Source organism: Manis javanica, chromosome 15, assembly GCF_040802235.1.
Source record: "Manis javanica isolate MJ-LG chromosome 15, MJ_LKY, whole genome shotgun sequence".
Classification (NCBI taxonomy): Eukaryota; Metazoa; Chordata; class Mammalia; order Pholidota; family Manidae; genus Manis; species Manis javanica.
This window is the reverse complement of record NC_133170.1, coordinates 81655312-81677500: the sequence shown is the minus strand read 5'-3', so window position 1 is coordinate 81677500 and position 22189 is coordinate 81655312. Positions and strand designations below refer to the sequence as shown.

General features: G+C 42.6%; 1 protein-coding gene across 5 annotated transcripts in view; it reads right to left on the bottom strand.

The window, feature by feature from the left end:
* Nucleotides 1-22189, bottom strand: part of KREMEN1 (kringle containing transmembrane protein 1) — a 95091-nt gene that overhangs the window by 70393 nt on the left and 2509 nt on the right. For all 5 annotated transcript variants that reach the window (XR_012125473.1, XR_012125474.1, XM_073222597.1 and 2 more), the window contains exons 2-3: nucleotides 6830-6992; nucleotides 2991-3082 (exon numbers count right to left, since the gene is read on the bottom strand). Coding sequence is in view for 3 of the 5 variants with exons in the window: in XM_073222597.1 (XP_073078698.1) it covers nucleotides 2991-3082; nucleotides 6830-6992 (255 nt within the window). In the remaining 2 variants the exon portion in view is untranslated. The remainder of the gene's footprint in view (nucleotides 1-2990; nucleotides 3083-6829; nucleotides 6993-22189) is intronic.

Below are 22189 nucleotides of genomic sequence, written 5' to 3'. Positions count from 1 at the left end.
TGATGGACAGTGACTGCAATGGGGTTGGAGGGTACCTGATAATATGGGTGAATGTTGAAACCACAATGTTGTTCATGTGAAACCTTCATAAGATTGTATATCAATGATACCTTAATTTTAAAAAAAAAGAAACAAAATAGCTCTCAGAGATGAGAAGGTGAATTTCTCACTCTCATGCCTTCAAGGACCCAAATCAACTATGTGAAGAAAATTATACTTGCCTTTAAAGGTCATTTGCAAGTCCCTCTACCCCTTGACTGCTGACAACTAGATAACTTACTTTTAAAAATCCTGACAAACCTTTTATAAAGAACCTATGGGTAAAACAGAGCAAAGCAAAAGCCATGCTGAGGTCCATACCAGCATGTCCCTAAAAGCAATGACACAAATGGGACTTAGAATGGTAGGGATGGTCATTTAACAAAAGAGAGACAGGCAGAGCATGGATAGTAAGCAGAGGCTTTCCCCCTCAACAGCCGACCCAACAGGACGTAAGCGATTCAGAGCGTGGGATCTAGAAGGATGGTAAACTTGATGACGCTGGGATTTGCTTTTACAAGTCTGTATTTCTTCTGTCTGTGGTAAAAACTCAGGTTTCTGAGAAACTTCTTGGCAGAAGTGGTCTGAAGAGCAATCCAATTACGTCAGAGCTGTTCTCCTTTTAACACTAAGTTCTGATCCACGCTGCACAGGTCAAGAGCACAGTTCAAGTTCCTCTCTGCCCCCTCTTTGAATCATACTTCGTCTCTGCCTCCCTGCTTGTTTTAGCTCTATACATAATACACTGAGGGGCAGAGATCCCAGTCTCCACATAATGGTCCATCATTCAACCACACTCTGCTTTGTCCCTTAACATTTATTCCCCTGGCTCCTGCTGGGTCTGTTATATTCAGATATGAACTTTCCAGGAATCTGATCATGTCCCAGGCCTTTTCCTGTATAACAAGTTCAATGCTAATCATGAATAGAAGGCTTCACACAGAGAGTCAGTATTATTCATGAAAATTATGACTCCACATCCAGAAATAGGGCAACACTGGCCTAAAATAGGCAGGCTGTATGTCAGTTGAGTCCACTAGGCAATTACCAAGGTCTCTTGCTGTAAACAGAGCAGAAGTTTTTCTCAACTGTGTTAATCAGACACACTAGAAGCACAGCGTTCTGCCAGACTCAAGGGCTAAGGCTCGGCTTGGGGGGCAGCCCTGGTGCCACAGGGTGAACGGAAGTCTTCCGGAGAACCAAGGCCAGACACTTTCACTCCCAAACCAGGTCCCCCTCAGTTCTCGTTCCCAACTTTTTAAAGTCTTCCCTACCCAAACTGTTTCAAGTTAACTTTAGAAGCTTTCAGGGGGTTACCAAAGGGCCATACGAAAAGGAAATGATACTTATGTGCCCCTTTTTTGGAACAGGGAGGCACATCCAACCAATATTAGGAATTAGAGTGGTACTAGATAGTTTGCACCGTTCTGATATAATTCTCTCTTCCGGTTCTTAGTTCAGAGACTGCATGTGAGTCAACTCCCATTGACCCAAATTTTATTTTATAAATGCAAGTTGAGGATTATCTTTCCCAATAAAAGCACACAGATTGAGATCCCTTCTTCACCATTCCTGAGAGAAAGACATAGGCTGGTACTAAAAGACTATCTTTGTGTAAAACAAATGGACCGAGGAAAATCTGCTTTCCTCTTCCCTTGCCACTTGCTTCTTTAGATAACTAGAGCCAAACAAGACATTTTTCATTTTAAAAATGTGGTTAACCAGACTAAGCAGAAGCCCATTCTTCTGGTCTTCACTATTGTCTGAATCAAGGCATAATCAGGGTGGCAGGGTAGTGAAGCTAGGACTTAGCCTCCAGGCAGTGGTGACATCTGGGGGTATGACTTAGGGAAGGTGAGTGCTGGGTCTGCAATACTGGCTCAGGGGATGCCCTTTGTCCTTGGGGGACCGAGGCTGAGTCCGCTGCAGCAGTCGCAGGGTGAGTGAGAGGGTCCCAGGGCCCACATGAACAACTGTATGACGCTACATACACAGCCTCCTGACCTAAGGAGTGGGAAAGGTGGCAGGGCAAGGCGTAGCTCTAAATAATCAGGAAAAAATAACCCAGATAAAAATATTACCAATGAGCTGCTCTTTTCTTTGGTTCTAGGAACCAAGAAGCCCTGTTCCTTCAGCATATTTAAAAAGATATTTAAACATTACGTTAGTAAACTCCTGATGGTACCACGTTTACTTTTGGTTTTTGTACTTCAAACCTTCCGACAATGTTTTCTACTTTGTTTTAAATTATCTTCCTAAGATCCCCTGCCATTATCACATATTCCCTGAGGGTCAGAGCACCCTTCTGCCTTGGACCTTGCATATAATAAGCGCTGAATGGAGAAATGAATGAAAGAAACAGTTAGACAGTAGGCCTTGAAGTAAAAGGCTGAAGTGGGTTTTTCAGTTGCAGAGCTGGACAAGATGTGAGTTTTCATAAAAAACAATAGAACATCTTTACGTTAATGTAAGGAAAAGGCTTTGGAAAGTATCTAAGGAGATATCACTGAACACCATTTTTCAGGGGGTATATCCAAATAATGAGTAGTGTCCTGACTTAGTTTTACAGTCCATAAAGAGATTTTTCATTCATTCTAAGTAATCCAGTCCCAAAAGTGCAATACCCTTTTTTTGCACAGGAGGCTCTGCCACTGAGCTGTTGAAATCTCAGTGATGAAAGACTCAGCATGAGGAAACCAAGTAGAAGCAAAATTCTGGTTGGGCTTATCTATCAAGGGAATGGGGTTTTGAGGGAACCAGAAAATTTCAGAAATTCCCATTTCTGAAAAGCCTCAACAAGAAAGGTAGGAATCCTTAGCCCAGGATGGCTTCTCCTTTCACCAGCTTCTTGAAATCCCCAGGCCTGAACTACCTGCCCTCTGGCAGTGGCCTTCCCCTCTGCACTCCGGGTATTCAGTGACCCAAAACCTCCAGCTGCGCATGAGTCTTACTCTGGCAAGCAGGTATCTCGCAGTACTTCCAGTAGACGCCGTCCTCATGCTCTGCCACGTAGCACCAGGGGCTCACATCTCCATCTGGGTTTCTGTTGGGGTAAACGACATGGTTAGTAACACTTCTGTCGTTCTAAGTCAACTGGATCACTGCTTTTCAGTTTTACAGAAAAGGAACATTTCAGCTTCTGTGCTATTTCTCAAAATTGGTATGTATCTCAATGCCACCTCTTCTGAAGAAGAAAAAGTACAAATACTATAAGAACAAACCCATCCACTCCAACATATACTTCAGAGTTTGGGGGGTGGAGGAGGGAGTGGGCAAAGGTGATAAATGTTTACACAGACCCACTATAGTGTAACCAGGACAACTGGCCACTGAACAGTTCATGCCAAACAGCACTGGCACCTGAAGTGTGAACACAGCAATTCCCATGAGCTCTCAGACTGCAGATAAGAATGAGAGTGTACACAAACCAGTCGGGAGGGCAATTTTGTAATTAGAGTCAAAGGCCCTAATGTGCAAACTCCCTTTACTCAGCAGTTTCTCCCTTAGTACTTTATTCTAAGGAAATCTTTACTTACAAAGATGTTCACAACAGCATTTTTAGAATACAAAAATCTTAAAAAACAATAATTAAGAATTGACTAAATAAGTAGGTTAAAGCTGTAAAAGGGACTGCTACGCAGCTAGTAAAAATGTGGTACAGAGAAATATTAATTAATATGGAAAGATATTCACAATGTCTTGTTAGGTTTTTTTAAAAGGTGTTCTAAAACATGATAGATGACACAATCCCACTATTTGAAAAGATGTGTGTGGGGAAGGATGCACGCTGAACCCTTGAAAGTATTTCTGAATGATGAGAGTATTGGTAATCCAAAAACTTTTTTTCTTTTCTGATTCTCTTTGTTATCTTATTTCTTCTACAATGAACAATCTAGTTTTTTAAACAATAAAATAAAATTCATATAATACAGACTCTGCTGACAAGCTGTCACCAGGATCAGCCTTGTCAACTCACGTCTGATGGAAGTGGGACCTATTCCCACCTTAAACTTCTCAGAGAATTCTGGAGAAAACTGTGCCAAAGAGTTTCAATCACAACATGCCATCTTCTAATCCTGGTACCAACTTCTGATATGGCAATGATATTTCTGAAAGATTTAGTTCACATTTCTAAATGAGTGGCTTGGAATAAACGCACTTTAACATCTTTTCAGCTCAGAGACGCCATGACGCTAACGGGTAATACTGCTGAGGCAGACCAAAAAATGGCAGGGGTTACTGGACAAACAGAAAAAGACTTGCCTCTCTCCCCTTCTTTCCAAACTTCCTTTCTTTAGACTCAGAACACTGGAAACCTGACACTCCAGTTAGGCCGGAAAAGGGCACAAAGACCCTGCAGCCAGAGCTTTGGAGCAGCCCCATCAGGCCCCGGAGGGATAAGCCTATTGTGTGGCCCAGAAGATAAGCTGCCCTGCAGCACAAAGGGTCCTTTCATTTTTTTGTGCCCAAAGGCAGGTGCCAGCGCCAGCTCTGCTCTTACTGCTCTCTGCCTTCCCCTCTAATCCAGCCATGCCGAGCCTGGGGAAGCGCACCCCCCTCATGCACCATCTCCCAGACATCTCCACTGTGATGGGCCTGGAAACACAATGTGCGCAAGACAAACATGGTGTCGGGTGTCAGCCGAGAAATCAAGTAGGAGAACTTGTACAAAAGCCCTTCTTTAAACAGTATTTCACTGTCATCTTCTTCCCTCTATTCAGTGTTTGGCTTTGATGTAGTATTTGGTAAAGACCTTAGAAAACAACTGTTTATTATCAATGTCAAACCACTCCGAAAAGCACCAGAATAGCTTAATAAAGAACAAGCAAATTCATCTTTGACTTCGCTGCAGAGCTAAAACAAAAGGCCCGGACTCTCTGACGTGACAATAATCAACAATTTCAGCCTCTTCTTTTTTGAAGGATGAACTAGTAGTTCAGGTCTGGTACATTCCATCAAATTGAAGGAGAGGCTGCGGCCAGCCAGGGTTAAGGAGGAACATGGTCCTCCCCGGTTCTCACTGCTGTTAATGGACATTTACTGTGTAGTTCTGGGAGTCTCTGGGTAGAACTAATCTATGAGAGAAGACTTTTTTTCACATAAATTAAACCTCACTGGAAATTTAAAATTTACCTTAAAGTCAAACTTAAAAACAGGAACTCTTCTGAGAAGACTTGTTTGACAGAAAGCAACAGAATAATGGAATAAACCAGTAGCCCGCTATCAACACACTTTAGAACAAGAATATGAGAAACTATGTAAAAAAAACAAAAAACAAAACTCCGGTTTCTCTTCCTAAACACTCTTCCCAACCCAACTATTCCTACAGAAAAACTAGGGAGAGGAACACACCAGAAACGGAAGGGGGCTGGTTTTTTTTAATTATGCAAAAGTAGTTTTCATGAACATGTATAACTTTAAAGACAAAATATGAAAAGATTACTTAATAAGCATATGTAACTTTGACAATAAAATACAAAAGATAGCAAGCTGTGAAGGAGCATGTATACAAAGTGTTACCTCTGGAAGGTAGGGCTTCTTGGGGAGGATTTGTGGGGAAAGAAGTAAAATGGAGCACTTTATTTAAACAACACACATCTGTAGTTTTTAAGAATTTATGGGGGGAAAAGCTTTTAATACTTTTATAATTACAAACAAACTAAAAATAATGCAACCACAACTATGGGGGAATGGCTGGAGGGTACAAATTAGAACAAAGGTGAAGCAAAGAGCTGAAGGTACAGAGGTAAAGATAGCAGGGACTATAGGCCTGGGACTTCAAGACAACCACGAGGGTCCTGGAGTGTTAGGAAAGGTGTGCAGGGAGGGCAGGAGGTAAAGAGTGTGGCCCACACAATGCAGGTATAACTGTTGGCTCAGCCGGGGCAACAGTGCCATAGCTGAGAGTCCAACATACTGGTAGAACTGGGGACACTGTGTGCAGCTCAAAGTCTAGCTCGGCCATCATTTCCCCCTGTCCCAATGCAGCAGAGACAAGAGGCTATGCACCTGTCCTAATAGTAATTAAACTCAAAACACTGCTGAACCATGAGTCACATTACCTGGACCTTGGGTATAAATAGCTAAAATGTAGCTATAACCAAAAGTGCTTAGAATCTTTGCTCTGTTCCCTACAGACCAGTGATTCTTCTTGTTTTGGATCACTGACAACTTGAGAATCTGATTAAAGCTATGGATCATCTCCCTAGAAAACAGCAAATACATATCTGAAGCACCTTGCATCTCAGATTAAGGGCTCCTGCTGGAAGTAGACAGGAGGTTAAGGGCAAAGAAACACCTCAGTCTACTGGAAGGAAAGAAATAGCACCAATCTGCTGACTATAGCTGCTCCCAGAGCAAGGTTATCCTGGGCCGGCGGGAGGTGGGATAATGCAAGGCAGCTTCATTTGCTCAGAAGCAGAGGGAGGCTTGGGCCACAGAAGGTGCTCTGCTTGATCACATTCACAGCAGCTTAAGAACCTTTGCTGTCTATATTTTCCACTAGTGGCAGGGCCAACTGGGAAAACCTCTCAAAGAGACAGGTAAATGATCAGACAGGAAAGCAGAGCTCTAAAAACAAAGCAACCTGAGTGGTAGACTGTGTGAGTGTGTGTGTGCGCGCATGCACACACAAGGTATGGGAGAAAGATTTTTAAAATACTAACAAGAAAGGTCTTCTGAGTTGGCTGAAAGGAGACAAAGAAGCTTTTCCTAGCTGTGAACAAAGTTGGAAGGGACCGGAAGGGCACCAGAGATGTTTTTCTTTAAGTACTGTGCGGCCCCATCTTACCTGCAATAGTTATGCTCGCCCAGGCCCCCCTCCCCATTGGGGTATTTCAGAGTGTTGTACGGATGCTGGTAAGTTTCGTTCCAGAACAGACATGGCTTCCCGCCTTGCAGTGCTGTCCAGTTCTGCGTTCCCCTATAATCTGCACCATTGGCTGTGAAACATTCTAGAAGAAAGAAAAGAAAGAGCAAACTAATTTTCTGGCAACATCTATAGTTTCCTCCCTCTCTGGTTGATGTTTTATTTGTTTTGTTTGGACCAAGCTGGAAATGGATAGTATAGTGTCTTGCTAGATCCTGGATACGCTGAAGTTACCATTGCTAGGGCTGAGTGAATCTGAAGCAAGGTACCCTCCAAATGCTGGGCTAATCTTGGCACTAGCTTGTCTAGACATCAGATCATCTTCCCCGAAAGTGTACAGATCCAAACCAGGATATAAACAGGGACCTGAAGCGTACTGAAGCCCATGAATTGAACCAGGAAACTGACAAATCTGGGAAAGGTTGGTAACAGCCATCCATGAAGAATGCTGGGTGCTCGAAGGGGGTCACCGCTCTCGCCAGCGTCTCTGTGTGGTAACTAGAACCAGGTCACGAGCTGTAACTGAGCTCTCCCCTACAGTCTGAAAGGCTGCAATGACACTTGGATTTAATAAGACCATCGGATACAGCAACGCTTTGGAATCCCAATCACACCAGGCTGGGAATGACTCACATTCCCTGGTAATGAAGAACAGTCCTCCCCTCGCTGTTTGAGATAGAGATGCAACAAAACAGCAAGCAGGAGCAGTGGCCAGAGCTGGCATTTTCTCTCACGTCTTTCTGAAATTCCTCCCTACAGGACACACTGAACATGCTCTCAGGTCCATTTAATAAAACGACAAAAATCCTTGCAGGTGCCACAATGTGCTTCTAAAATCCGCTTCTCAGATTTGGGGGGATGGGAGCTGAGGCTGAGAGGATTTCCCCCCACATATTGCATGCATTAAATCCACAGAGGTTCACGAGAAAGGCACAAAGAGCAATATTTAAAAATTAGCTTAGTTGAAACTGACAGATAGAAGCACTTCAAACAATTCTTTAAGATGTATCACTAGGAACCTGACAATCTGGAAGAGTTACATGAACATTCTTAGCTTTCTTTTTTTCCTTCTCCTGGCACGCACTGACCTATAACTTCCGGTATGAGGACTCTCAGTGCCGTCTCCTGTTGCACTGCGTGTGCCCACTCCAGTCTGAGCATGTGCACAACAGGAACACATCTATATTCTGGAAGATACTTCTTTTTAACCCTGAAAATCTACCCATAGATCATCTGTCTTCCTGTACCCCCTTCCCCTAGCTATCTGGGCCCTGGGTTTTGTCTGCAAGTGCATGGTTTTATGGACAGCCAAAATAATCTGGAATTCCAGGCTGTATAGAACACCCCAGAAATTCATCGTGTTTGGTGCAACATTCATGTGTTACGTTAAGTGCAACTCATCCTGTACCAAGATGATCAAACCCTCTACCAAGAGTGTGCACAAACAAAAAGGGCCAAAGGTAATGGAAGGAGGCAGCTCAGTGTAGTACAAAATGCGCTGAACCAAGAGGCTGTCTGGCTTCTCGTCCTGGACCTGCTGCTGACCAGCTGCGACTGTGGGCGCGTCACCATCATTCACACCAGCATTATGCTTGCAGAGTGCCTCACTGTGTGCCAAGCTCTGTTCTAAGAGCTTTTAGAACGTCAGTTCATCACCAACCCAGGGGGGAGGTCCCTTAACATCCCCACTTTACAGACGAGGCAACCAGGGCACTCACCCACACCCTCTCCTGCCTCTGCTAAAACCTCCTGGACGTCGCCTGTGCTTCCCCGTCCTCTCCCCCAGCCCACTTCCTACTCCTCAGCAAGGCCTGTTGACTTTCTTAAAATTCACACCCTGAAACTGCCATGTCCTCTCCACCTTGGGTGCCACCATTCGGTCCCATTCACCATCAGAGGGCACCACAGCCATGCTCAGGTCTCCAGCTCCCACTTCGGGGCTCCTGCAACCCACTCTCCACACAGTGCTTAAGTCCTCAGGAACCCGTGAGCCCTGTGAACACCCCGAGCCTTTCATCCTCACCTGCAAAGCCTCCCTGACGTGGTCCCAGGCCCTCCCTCCCACCGCACCCTGAGCCCTTCCACTGGTCACTTGCTGTGGAAGTGACTGGTCTGCTTTTAACTCTGTAAACACATTATGCCACTTCCTGCCTGTCATGTTCCTCCCCTGAAACTTCCCATCACAGACTAAACATTCCCTCTTCAGACAACCCTACGCCACCATCTCTGCCCCGATTTTTCTGCCCTTAATTTGTGTGTGTGTGTGTGTACCACACCAGAGCCCTATCCCAACCCCAGGCATAGAGTGGGACCTGTGTTTCTGAAAAGCTGCCTAGGCATTTGTTAAGTAATTAGGTTCGGGAACCACAAGACTAGATGATTCAAGCCAATCTTTGTCAACTGCTAGAATTTTAATTGCTATGTGTTAATACATCCTTTTCTCCCATCAAAAGTGATCAAGGAGTGGCCCAGAGCCAGAAATATAGGCTGCGCAATGGAAGGTCTTAGTAATAGACAGCAACCTGCAGGGTGGTGGGATCAATGTTCCCAGGGGCTCAGATGACTTGATCTGTAATACAAAAGAATGTGGCAGCCACCCACAGGTGTCAGTCCTCGTGAAGGGGGATGAGGTGGCATCTGAGAGAGGGAATGGGAATGTGCAGGCTTGCTTGTCTTAGTCTGAGTCTCCCAGACCCAATCCTGTTCTCAGTTACAGTAAGGAAACTGAAGCAGTATACCAGATTCTCTAATTATTTTTTTGAAATGACCTGCCCAGTGTATATCAATTGTGGGGAAAAAAAGCAAGAAAAACAAACTTGTTTGTTCTGGATTAAATGCACCTTGATTTCCTCAGGATATTAGGGTCCGTGCTGAGTGATGAGGACCCTGTCTCCCTTACTTTCTACTGCTATGAAACTACCTTTGGCTAGATAAGCAAGGAGTGGCTTAAACCAATAAAAAATAAAATATCACATGGCCAGCTGTATATTTACACATTCAGTGAAAGAGACTGAGCAAAGGCAATAGATCTAATGTCTAGGATATTATTCATTAATTCATTTGACAAATATTTACTACTTACTAGGTGTCTGGCACTGCTTCATGGAGCTTACAGGGAAGATGGGCTCACAATAAATCAATCAAAATTAGCATCAGATAGTGAGAAATGCTACCAGGAAAAATGGAGTAAGGGGGTGTAGATCAAATTGTGGGGCTTCTCTTTTGGATAGGGCAGGTCAGGCACGGAGAAGAGCTGCCGTCTGAGCAGACACTGCCTAAGGGAAGAAGCGAACCACAGAAATGAGGCAGGAAGCCTGTTACCGGCAAAGGGCACAGCAAGTGTGAACCCCTCCCGGCAAGCGCAACGTGCCGGCAGCTTTGGGAGCCTGAAAGGCAGCTCCGCAACCTGCCTGGGGTAGGGCAAGCCTGAGGGGGAGGGCGGGTGGGAAGCGAGGAGGAGGAGGCAGTCGAGGCCGGAACATGTTAAGTTCTTGAGGGTTATACAGATTTTGGCTTTGGTTCTAAATGTGGAGGGGAGACACTGACGGATTTGAGCGCCGAAATGACATGATCTGACGTATCGTTTAATAGAACCGTCTAGCTGCTGGGTGGAGGAAGGACTGTAGGGGGGCAAGAACTCAGCAGAGAGACCAGTTACTGCAGAGGACAGCCTGGAAAGAGGATGGCCTGGGCCAGGCTGGCTGCTGAAGGGTACTGAGAAGTGGCTGGATTCTGGATGTATTTTGAGGGCAGAACCAAGCGCTGGGGATTTGAATACAGGGTCTGAGAGAAAAAAGGAGACAGAAACCCCACCAAGGATCTGGGCCACACAACTGGGTGAGCAGCGATGCCATTTAGTACATGGGGAGGGCCCAGCAGGGACGAGCATCTTGGGGTGCAGTCAGGGGTTCGGTTTGGGATTGGTTAAGTGTGAGACACCTTTCAGAAAATTGGATGGAGATATGGAGTGGGCAGTGGGCTAGGTGAGCCTGCAGTCGGGGGAAAGAGAATGTGGCGGTAACAGCACTTAGCGTAGAGATAACAATTACTGCGCCCGGGAGAGAGAAGACATCTGGGGCTGAGCCCTCAGGCCCTGCAACATTTCATGCTTGCAAAGAGGAGGGCCTGGCAATGATGACTGAGAAAGTGCAGCCTGAGAGGTAGGGGAGAAGCTAAGAAAGTGTATGGGTCTTTTGGAGCATAACAACGAAGCAACACTGAAGGAACAAAACAGCAGCAGACTCACAGTCTCCAAGAAGGGACTAGCGGTTACCAAAGGGGAGGGGTGGGGAGGGTGGGTGGGGAGGGAGGGAGTAGGGGACTGAGGGGCATTATGCCTGGTACACATGGTGTGGGGGTATCACGCACAGAGAAGACAAGTAGTGACTCTGTAGACCTTACTACACTGATGGACAGTGACTGCAGTGGGGTATGCGGGGGACTTGATAATATGGGTGAATGTAGTAACCACAGTGTTTTTCATGTGAAATCTTTATGAGAGTGTATATCAATGACACCTTAATTTTTAAAAAAGTGTTGGGTCTTGAAAGTCAAGAGAGAAGGTGTTTTGAGAAGGAAGCAATAATACATTGAAAACTGAGGAAACTAATTCCTCCCTGTCTTCTTAGCAGGATCCCAATTACCTCACAGAATTCTTCTGGTTGGCCTTACCTCTCCACTGGAAAACTCCACATCTTTTGTTGTGGGGATTGAATGAAAACAGCCCTTAAGTTAAACATAAACCTGACAAAAACTTGGTAACAGACCAGAAAAGTTCCTTGATAAAAACTACCAAGGCTGGCATCAAAGCTCTCAGAGGATTAATTCTACATTTCTAAATGGGCAATTCGTTATCTTTTCCCCATCACCCAAATCCTCCAAAGTACAGCACACGGCTATCATTTTAAAAGTTGGAGATGCTAATTTTATTGACATTCCCTTGAGATAAGTAGAATCATATTAGGGTACACACATACTCAGCTGAGAATCTTGAGCGAATGGTTTTGAGCAAACCAGCTGATTTCTGTAGGACCTGCTGCCTTATAAAGGCCTGGATGGTAGCTAAGATCTGAGGGCAGGCTGCATTTGAGTGAAAGCTAATAAAAGCTAGCTGGAGTTTTCCCTCATAAAACTATTTTTGTTCATTACACTTGGAATTTAGAAGAAGGGCTTTAAGAAAAGATCAATAGACTTGGTGGCATATATATTCTCAATTTTAATATTTATACCTTAAAGTCCATAGGATTGCACATAGTAACATGCTGTATGTGTAATTGTGTGAATATTTCAATTAATTTAGAGGCATGAGCCATAGGAGACCTAGAAATATTTTCAAATATATTTTCCACATTACAATTCACAAAGTTGGCCTACCTAACGACTGACTGGGCAAGGGTTTAACAGTTTTCAGTTGCACACACTGGGACAGAGGCTGCGGCTTGCACCTAGTGAGGGATGGTGGTCACAGAGCAGAGACGGGGGCTGGACTTGCACTAACGTGGCCGTCTGACTGCAGAGGTTGGCCTCGCCTCCGTCAGCACAAGAGCCTGCTCTACTCCGGCTCTCCCTTGGCTGTTCTCTGCTGCCTTCGTACACAGCCCATCCTTTTTGCAATTCAAGTTTCTTTATCCCTGAAATGAGGGGGGTTGGCTAGATCAGGAGTCTTACTCATTTTAGGTACACACACAGACCTTTTGGAGATAGGGACCCACGCCCAGGACAAATATATACAGAACATCTATTTCAGAAGTGCTCAGAGAGCTCCTGAAGCTCTTCTGTGCAGCCCCAAGATCCATGAAGTCCAAGTCAAGAAGCCCCTGAATAAGTGATACCTACAGAATATACACACACACAAATGTATAGGATTGAATATTTACTTTCAAGGATTATGAAATCATTTAAACCAAATATATTTCTGCACAGAAAACTTCTAACAACGATGTGGTACCGGATGGAAAGTGCATGTTAGTGGCTGGAGTTAAACCTCACCTTTGAGGTTTATAAGCTACAGGCACTCAGCTAACGTCTTTGGGCCTCAGTTTCTTTACTTGTAAAATGAAGGATTATATTGGAAGAACTGGAGGATGTGCAAGTAAAATGTCTAACATGCCACAGGTTCCTAATAAATTATTATGTAATTGTAAAATTTTTTTAAATAAACAAATTTTATTATAAATTCGAAACCATCATAATCATCTAGTTTATTCTGGTCTGAGAAATAATCATCTACAAAAGGCGACATAACATGAGTAGATAAGCACATCACTCTACTACAATTCTGTTTAAAGTTATCAGGTTACCACCAGGATAGAAAATATATATGGTCTGAGTCCTATATTGAATCCTGGCATTCAATGCATACGAGTAAGAAAAAAATGAAGCAAATAGGGTTTTCTTAATTGAAATTTCAACTGTAAATACTATGAAACTCATCTTTGGTTATGTGCTAATGAAGTCACATAATTCAATATTTGTACTTATTTTAAGGGAGGGAACTATCAAGTTAACAGAGTCCCCAGCAGTTTAAGTCTGCTGGCTTACACATGCACTGCAATTTTTTAAAGTTCATGTTTAAAACTATAATGAGGTATCCTTTTAAAATAATTAAAACTTGACATATATGAGATAGTGGTAGGAAAGCAGCAGTTAATCTAAAAGACATTCCATTCCTTGGTAAGATTTGAAAAGTTGAAGAATATGTTCTCAATGAAGCTCTGTAAGGTCATTCCCTAATTACACTATTTGTATGAAACCACATTATTGAAAAAGAGAAAATTTGTCTCATATTGAGTCTAGAATATTACTAGTTTTCTGGTGGAATTACTAGTTGGTTTTCTATATGTGATGCTTTTGAGAGTCACTGTTAATTCACTGTTAACATTAAACTCAAATCTCTGTTCTCTATAGGACCACTCAGCATCTCTACTGATCCTATGTTGGAAGAATCTGCCTGGTTTCAGCCTAATTTGGAACCAACACAGATCAATAAACAGTATGACATCTTAAAATAAGACAGCAGAAAACATTTTATAATAGGAATATCTTCTGTTCTTTTAATGATATCTCTAAAATCTGACAGGTGGGTAGATCATAGAAATACAAGGTTTAGTGAGGAAAAGTCCCTTTCAATATTTAGAGGGCAACACAACAGTGTTGTCAAATGTTTGCACAACACACCTACTCTGCTGGATTTCCAGTACAGATTGGTGTCCAGTGGGAACTCATGGGTACATCTTCAAAGCCCGTGCTCCTGGACAAAACCACCTTTTACCCTTAGACACTCAACAGCACTACAAGAATGCTTGTTTCGGTCACATGGAGCCCTGCAGTAAAGAGGCACATGGCTCTGAGAAGGCAGGTTCCCAGCCTTTTCCCACCCAAACAAGGTTGAGTCAAGAGCAGTGATTCCCACGATTATATGGGATTAGGTTATCAGGTCTAGACTGGAAAGAAGATCGTTTTCAGGGAGGTGGGGGCAGGGGATGGTCCTCTATACACATAGTACATACAGGGAATCATTGGAATAAAGAGGAAATGATACCAGATAAGTAGCTGAACTGTGTGGTTTGAGCAAACCACCCAGACACTTTGAGCCTCTGTTTCTTCACCTGGTGAAACAAGGGGATTTGAGCCAGATGGTCCCTGCATCCCTTTCCTCGAAACTCAGATTTCAAGATAGTAACAAAATGAGACTGAAGTTCAAAAGTCTGGGGTAGCATGACTGGGAAGGACTGATGGCTCAAATCTCTTCCAGACTTAAAATTCTCTAATCCTGCATGCTTCTCCAATGGAAATGAGAATGCCACTGGAAAAAAAAGAACTCGCCTCCCCCGTGGGCTCTCCCTCTGAAGAGAAGTATATGCATTCTCTTTGTTTAGAAGAAACTTCATCTTCAACAAATAAATTGTGAGGAAAAAAGAAAAAGAGGGGAAACCTATAAGCAAATAGAGACGTAGAGTCACATCACCTAAACGTGCCCTGCACAGATCCTGACTTGAACTGTAAAACACACTAATGTGACAACAGGGAAATCTGAACACTGATTACTGACTGGATAGTTGATGACATTAGGGAATTACTGCTAATTTTTCTATGTTTTTTAAAAGAATTCTTACTGTTCAGAAATACATACTGAAATATAGATGAGAAGACATGCTATCTGAGATTTGTTACAAAATAATCTCTTTGGGGGACTGGAGCAGGTAGAAATGAAACAAGGTTGGCCATGATTGGTAGTCGTGGAAGCCGGGAGATGTACATATATGACTTCCTTAAACTCTTCTCTTTTTGCATGTGGTCTAAATTTCTCATAATAAAAATGTTTTAAAGGACATCTTGAAGATAGTTACTAACATGTTTTACAATTAATCCGCCTTAGTTTCTTCTCAAGAACTATACACAAACTCAAGTCAGCCATAAATTCAGTCATCTAAAATCAAGATAGACATTCACGTATCATATTCTTAGATTATTGTTGATAGTTCAAATGACCACTGTCATGTGAACAAGCTATACTTTTGCCCAAAGTAGAATTGCCACAAAATAATCACTTTCATTTTTAAAGTTAGCAGTAATTTTTTCATTTTTAAAGTTAGCAGTAATTTTTTCATTAAAATATCTTTTAGATCTTCTTCATTCATGTCCTTAAATGGTAACAGAAGAAAAGGCCAGGCCTCCCAATGTTATTTTACCTATAGGGCTTATACTTTTGGAAGGGAACTTGAGGTCTTCTATTTGAATCTCTAGTTTATTCATCTCTATTAGCAGATGAAATATTTAATTACTTAAGAGACTATTCCAAGAAAAACTGAACCTACAGTAAGTATAGGACTAGACGTTTAAATTCAGAAGACCCATGAAAACACTTCTTTTCCCATCTGACTCTCATCTTGAATATGCTCCACTCCTACCCATGTAGACCTACATGCCATGATTATCACTGTGAAGTAAATGGGTTTCTACCAGGAACAGTCACCATGAATATGCAGTAGTGCTTAAGGAATTTATACTTATTGCTTAGGATATTATAAACACATAGAATCATCCAAAGACCAAAAGATCGTTTTTGAGAAAGAATCTAGCTCTCCAGTAGAGCGTGATCAGGCCCGGCCTCGGTGAAGGAATGCACTCACTCACTCAGAAGTCACTGGGGGGCTAGCACTATTCTAATTAATTTCATTAATTAACCATGGATTTTACTGCCAAGTCCACCAGAATATATTCCATCACATTTTGGTGATGTACCTCTCTCAATATAATATTTGAGTACAAATGGATCTACTTCAATCTTGAAATATTCAAGAATCTTGAAAATTTTCACACTGGAAATAGTTTTCACATAAGGCAACAGGAAGCATACGATGTCTGAAATCTCAAAGTCCAGTTCTCTGACGCACGGTAAGTCAACTCTAAACAGAAAGGCAGGGCACTGTTTGAAGGCTCAGACCGAGAACAGAGGGCACTACGACCCTACAGAAACCAGGGACCCTAAAACAAGTCCCTAGATCCTGCGAAACTTGATCACCTTCAACAGTAATTGTTCAAGAAGCTCCTGGTCCTGCTTCCACTAGCCTGTGAATTTCTTGAGCATCTCACTCACCTTCATATCCTGAGCAATTACAGACCACACAGAAGGTGCCTGATAAATGTTAGATGAATGACAGATGCAGGTGTATGATGAACTAGGGGTTAAAAAAAACCCATTATAGACATACTCAAAGTGTCCCAGTTTCCTCTCCAATTTATGTCTCTAGGCTGGCAATCATGACTTACCTAGCAATGACCTGTGAGAAGTTCTAGAAAAGTTTAGGTAAATCAAATATTTGAAAATCAAACACTTGCTATTTAAACCAGGGGAATCTGCTATTGAAAGGAAATCTATGGTGAAGCCATTTGTAATAGGGAATAATCAACCCCCTTTGCAATGAAGATATGTTTTTATATTCTGAGTTTGCTTTAAGCAGGAGACAGCTGGCTCAAATCCACACTGCTTCATCATTTCTTGAGCAACCTATTTCACATTGTCTGAAACTCTCAATCAGTCTAAAAGGAGATAAATGAACTGATATAATCCAGCTTCTGGACAAGTTTCATCAACATTGCCTATGATCTATTTTTAATTTCAGATGGCAAGAAAGTTCCCTAATAATGGAGTCCTGGAGGGCAGCCAATGCTCCACGGAAGCCAGGCTCTGGGCCATTCGGTTTCCCTTGGTTGATAGAGGATGACCAAATAATACAAGAGTTCTTGAGTGGGGAGCTGACTACCAGTCAACAGCATATCTCTGCAGCACATCTTTAAAGTCAAAGCTGCAGCAACGAAGTTGTGGTCTTCTATGAACTGGCACAGGGATAAGTCCTAGTCAGAGATGCTGGCACACATCAGCATCTTGTTAGCTGGTCCCAAAATAAAAATATAACTCAAGTGACAAGTTTCAGAAGTTCTGAACTGGCCAGGGAGACAATGTGGGTCAGAAGGAAGGACTCAGTATAGCACTAGCTCCGTAACCGGAACAAGCAGGGCTGTCATCTCTGTCCACCCAGAACAATAAGGGCAGATGGCGGCCAACCGCTTGATTTGACAGCTTAAAGTTCCATGTAATGGTTCATGGACCTAGAGTAACGTTGTCAGACTTAGCAAATGAAAAATACAGGATGCCTAGGTAAATCTGAATTTCAGATAAACAACAAATAATTTTTAAGGTATTTCTAAATATGTTGTGAGAGAGTACAAAACAATTTTCCATTTTGTATCTGAAATTTAAATTCAACTTAAAATTGAGGGTCCTGTATTTAATCTCGCAATCTTACTCTAGAGACAGTAGACACACAGTATATCACAAGCATCCTCATTTCATTAAGATTTCTGAAACACTCTCCACAGAAGTGCTTAAGGAGTTTCAGGACATGGATAATAAAGAATCTACTTAAGAGAGAAAAAAGTTGTTGATCAGCGTTGACTGCTTCTAGGTCACAGTGAAGGGAGGGACAAAAGAGGTTTGGCCAGAGTTTCTCAACCTCAGCACCACAGATATTTGAGGCCCGATAATCCTTTGGTGTAGGAGCTGTGCTGTGCATTCAAGGATGCTAGCAGCATCCTGACCTCTAGTAGCTAGATGCCAATAGCATGCCCCATCCCACCCCACCCCACTGCACCCCACCCTGAGTTGTGACAATCAAAAACCTCTCCAGACATTGCCAAATGTTCCCCGGGGGCAAAATCTCCTCCAGTCGAAATCACTGAATTAGAAGAAATGGTCAAATAAACAGAAAATGTCGTTCATTAACTGGCGGTCATGTAACAAAAGATTCTCCTCAAGGGAGAATTTTTCAGCTCTCCGCAGGCCCCCTCAAGCCCATAACAAAGATGAGAGGCCCAGTCATTTCAGCTAAGACCATCAGATACCCTTCATCTGTCAGAGGCACTAGAGAAGAACCCTTGGTGAGCCAAGCCAACGAACCTGCATGGCAGTGCGCACAGCACGGTGAGCAGGGTGTCGCATCCAGCCTTTGAAGATGTTCCTTTTAAGTTAACCTCCCTTCCAACTAAACTTTTTCCAAATCTCTTCCTGCCATTTGGAAGTTGAGTGATTCTCAGCTGAAAAGGCCTGTATATACGAGGTGCAGATGGCAGCAGTTACAGCCCTCACCAGATGCTGCAGCCTCTAATTTGATTGAAAGGATATAATTAGACAACAGAAACACTTTAATGAAAGAGCAAAACATGGAGGGAGGGAAGGATTGAAGGTCCTTAACTGATGCCAAGACACCCACCAGTAATAGAGGCTTTGAGTCTGGGGAAAGGGAAGGGGAAAGCCCCTTAAAAGGACAGTCCCTATCCTGTTTATTTCCCCATAGACACAGGAATAGGGATTTTATTATTGTAGATTTCCACTGTATTTTATGTGGGAACAATCTGATTAAAACCAGAAGAGTCTTCAGAAGAACATCAAAGAAAAACAAATATGGCTTCTGTGGTCATTATTAAAAAATATTTTTACCAGCCCAATAATTTTCTTTGAAGATGAATTTTTATAGATTGAGCAGCAGCAAGTAATTTAAATACTGTGATGGCACTGGTTAACAATCCCCACTATTCTAGAAGAGAAGTGCTTGACTGCCATGTGTTCATCCAACGCTAGGACACCAAGGGACAGGAAGAGCCATTTAACCTGTTAGGAAGGTATAAAGAAACCATGCAGGGTTCTTCCCAGTGCTAATGCTGCAACCATTTTGAAGCATTTTTAAAAGTTGCCTGTGCTGTTTTTACTATTTTCTAGCTTTCAAGCTTTGGGTATCTTGGTCTGGTTCCAACCAAGAATCTGACCAAACTGAAAGACACCCAGCCCCGAATCTGAAGCTGCTAATATGGTGTGACACCCGGGTTTGGAAGTGGTTGCAGCCTCCTCAGCCCACTAGAAATAGGGGCCCGCCCTTGTGGCAAATTGGACAATAAAAGTTTAAGGCTTTGGCTACTTGCCAGGGATTAAATCAGTGACAAGAGAGTCTAGAAGCTGGGCAGCCCCAAGAGGATACTGTTATAATTGGGAAGGAGAGGCAACCTTGCATGTTAGGTGACCTAAAATCTTTGGTCTGAAAGGTTCTCCCTAGGATTCAACTGCATTCCTCTTCTAACGGATACCAGTCCAGGCTAGGGAGGTGCTTACCTAGAAAGAGGATTTTATAAGGGGAGGGGGGAGATTTCCTTAGAGAAGAAGGCAGTTTCTGCAGTGACTATTTTCGAGGAGTATGGGGACCCCTCTGACATTTCTACAATGGCCTCCCCTTTCCCTGTTCAGTACAAATCCAGGATAATGCCTCAGAGGTGAGGTCCGGGGAGGACGCCGTCCACCTTCAGAGGAAGACACTGAACACAACTGAGAGAGAGTGACCTGCTGCTCCTCCTAGAGTACTTCCGGGTTCCAACTGGCTTCTCAAAGTCAGACTGAATATGGAATCTTTTGCCCCCCATTCAGGGGCTGCACAGTGAGCCTGCCGAAAACGAACCCGCAGGTGGCATCAGGGGGCTTGGGGAGATCTCGTCTCAAAACCAGTACAGGAGTTTTCTAAGGGACACATTCACTTCCTCCTCGGTTGGCCTTTACTCAGGAGGCAAAAACTCAAGGCAAAAGCTACAGATCCAGACTTCTGGCCTTGCTCAAGTGTTTTGCATTAACTGTCCCACAGTACAGACACAATCAACTTGGTATGTTTGAATGTTTCATTTTGTTTTTTTCAAAAATGTTTTAATTAAAACAAAATAATCAGCCATGCTAAGCACACTGTTGTTTTTTTTTAAAGGCCACTTTAAAAATGATGATTGGACCACAGAAGTAAAATTCAACTGTTTAGGAATGTGATAGAAGTTTGTTTTCGTCGACGTCTTCTTTTTCCCCCACCCCCAGCTGTTTTTTGTGTCTCAGGCTGGTGCCACCTGCTGCCTGGGCTTTCCTCTGAGAAACAGATCTCTCGACGATCTGTTCCAAGCAATATCTGCATAGTTGAACAAACCATGGCCAGTTCCAGGGCAGGCACTATTTTCTTTATGCAGTGCACACCGAACCATACTGATTTCTTTTTAAAGCATTTTTTTAAAAGTCTTATTAAAGTTCCAAATGTATGTGCATGAACTTCCCCCACAATTATCTTTTTTAAAAACTGTGGTAAAACATACAGAACTTAAAATTTATCACTGTAGCCATTTCCCAGATGTCACTTAAAGTTAGTTAATAGTAAAAGGTAAAAGGTTCATTCATTCACCAAAATCAAGCCTCCTTGTCACCTTTCCAGATCAGTGAACACAGGAAAAATCAATGCATGTGGACGTAGGCAAGAAGTTGGCAGAGCCTGTGGGTCACAAATGGCCCACTGCCTGTGTTTGTATAGTCCATGAGCAAAGAATGGTTTTTAAAACTGTAAATGGTTGAAAACAATCAGAAGAACAATTTTTTGTGATATATAAAATTTACATGAAATTCAAATTTCAGTATCCATAAAGTTTTATGGGAACACAGCCACACCCATTCATTTACATTTATCTATGGCTGCATTTGCCCTATAAAGTCAGAGTTAAATAACTGCCACAAAGACAGTATGTGGCCCACAAGCCCAAATTTACTGTCTGGGCCTTTACGAAAAATGTTTGCCAATACCTGACCTGGTGCCTCAGATGGCATTACAGGCTCAAAACTCAAAACTAAAGATAGATATTGCCCATCACCAAAAATCCATAATCTGTATATTATGCAGTTACTTAAAACAATATGTTTTATCTTCACCATTTATTACTGTTGATCCAACTATGTTAAATCATGAGTGAGTGTATCAATAATGCCCACAGGAACTGCTATTTATTAGTGAGCCAACTTGCTATTTATTAGTGAAACAAAATGGAACTTTCTTGTTTTAAGATTTATAAAAGGTCTCATTGCATATCTCAAACATTTAAATAACTTTGTCTAGGGGGAAAAACAAATTTTCACCAAAAGATCAGAATTCTTTGATATCAGGTCAGTTTTGAAAGGTTTATGTTTCTTAAAATACTCCAAGTTTAAAAATAACAGGTATGCATGCCAGTCCACTTCTCTCCTCTCAGACCCTATGTTACACACAGATAATTCTATTAACATCTGTGAAGTTACCAAGAGGGGCAGAGCTCTGTGTAGTATGAAGCTCTCACTATTAACTGAATTCATAGGTTTTATGGCAAGACATATTACTGGCTAGTGGGACGAATTCTAGATGAGAAGTCAGCAGAGAATGTGCATCAACTATAAAAGGTGCTCACAGCAAACGTAACCTGAGTTGAGCTTTGTTCAAGCCCCCTGATAGCCCCCAAATTCAGTGAAACACCCAAGCAGGTAGGTTGCCTTAGGAGGAAAACTCAAATAACTGAAATCCACCCAGTTGTCCCTGTTTTTCCTACCCCTTGGCTCTCGCCTGCAGGTCAGTAAATTCCAGAGGGGGGCCCAATTTGGAAAGCCTATCAGCACTGTGGTCCTGGTTGCCTTCCTCCTTAAAAAAGGAGTCTAGATTCCACCATGAAACTCTGTCTTCCTTCTTATTAGTTGTGAGGGAAGAGAATCTCAAAGAATTAAGAGAAGGGAGATCTTTGGGGTTGACTACACACTGTAATTAGAAGTAGCATGGATGAGGTATGAACTGTTTTTATAAAGTCAGCATTCAAAAATGCAAACCACCAGTAATTTGAATATTACAAATTGTGCAGAATGTAAGTATTGAAACAATTTTTTCCATCCACAAAATTTTGGAGAAAATTACAGTA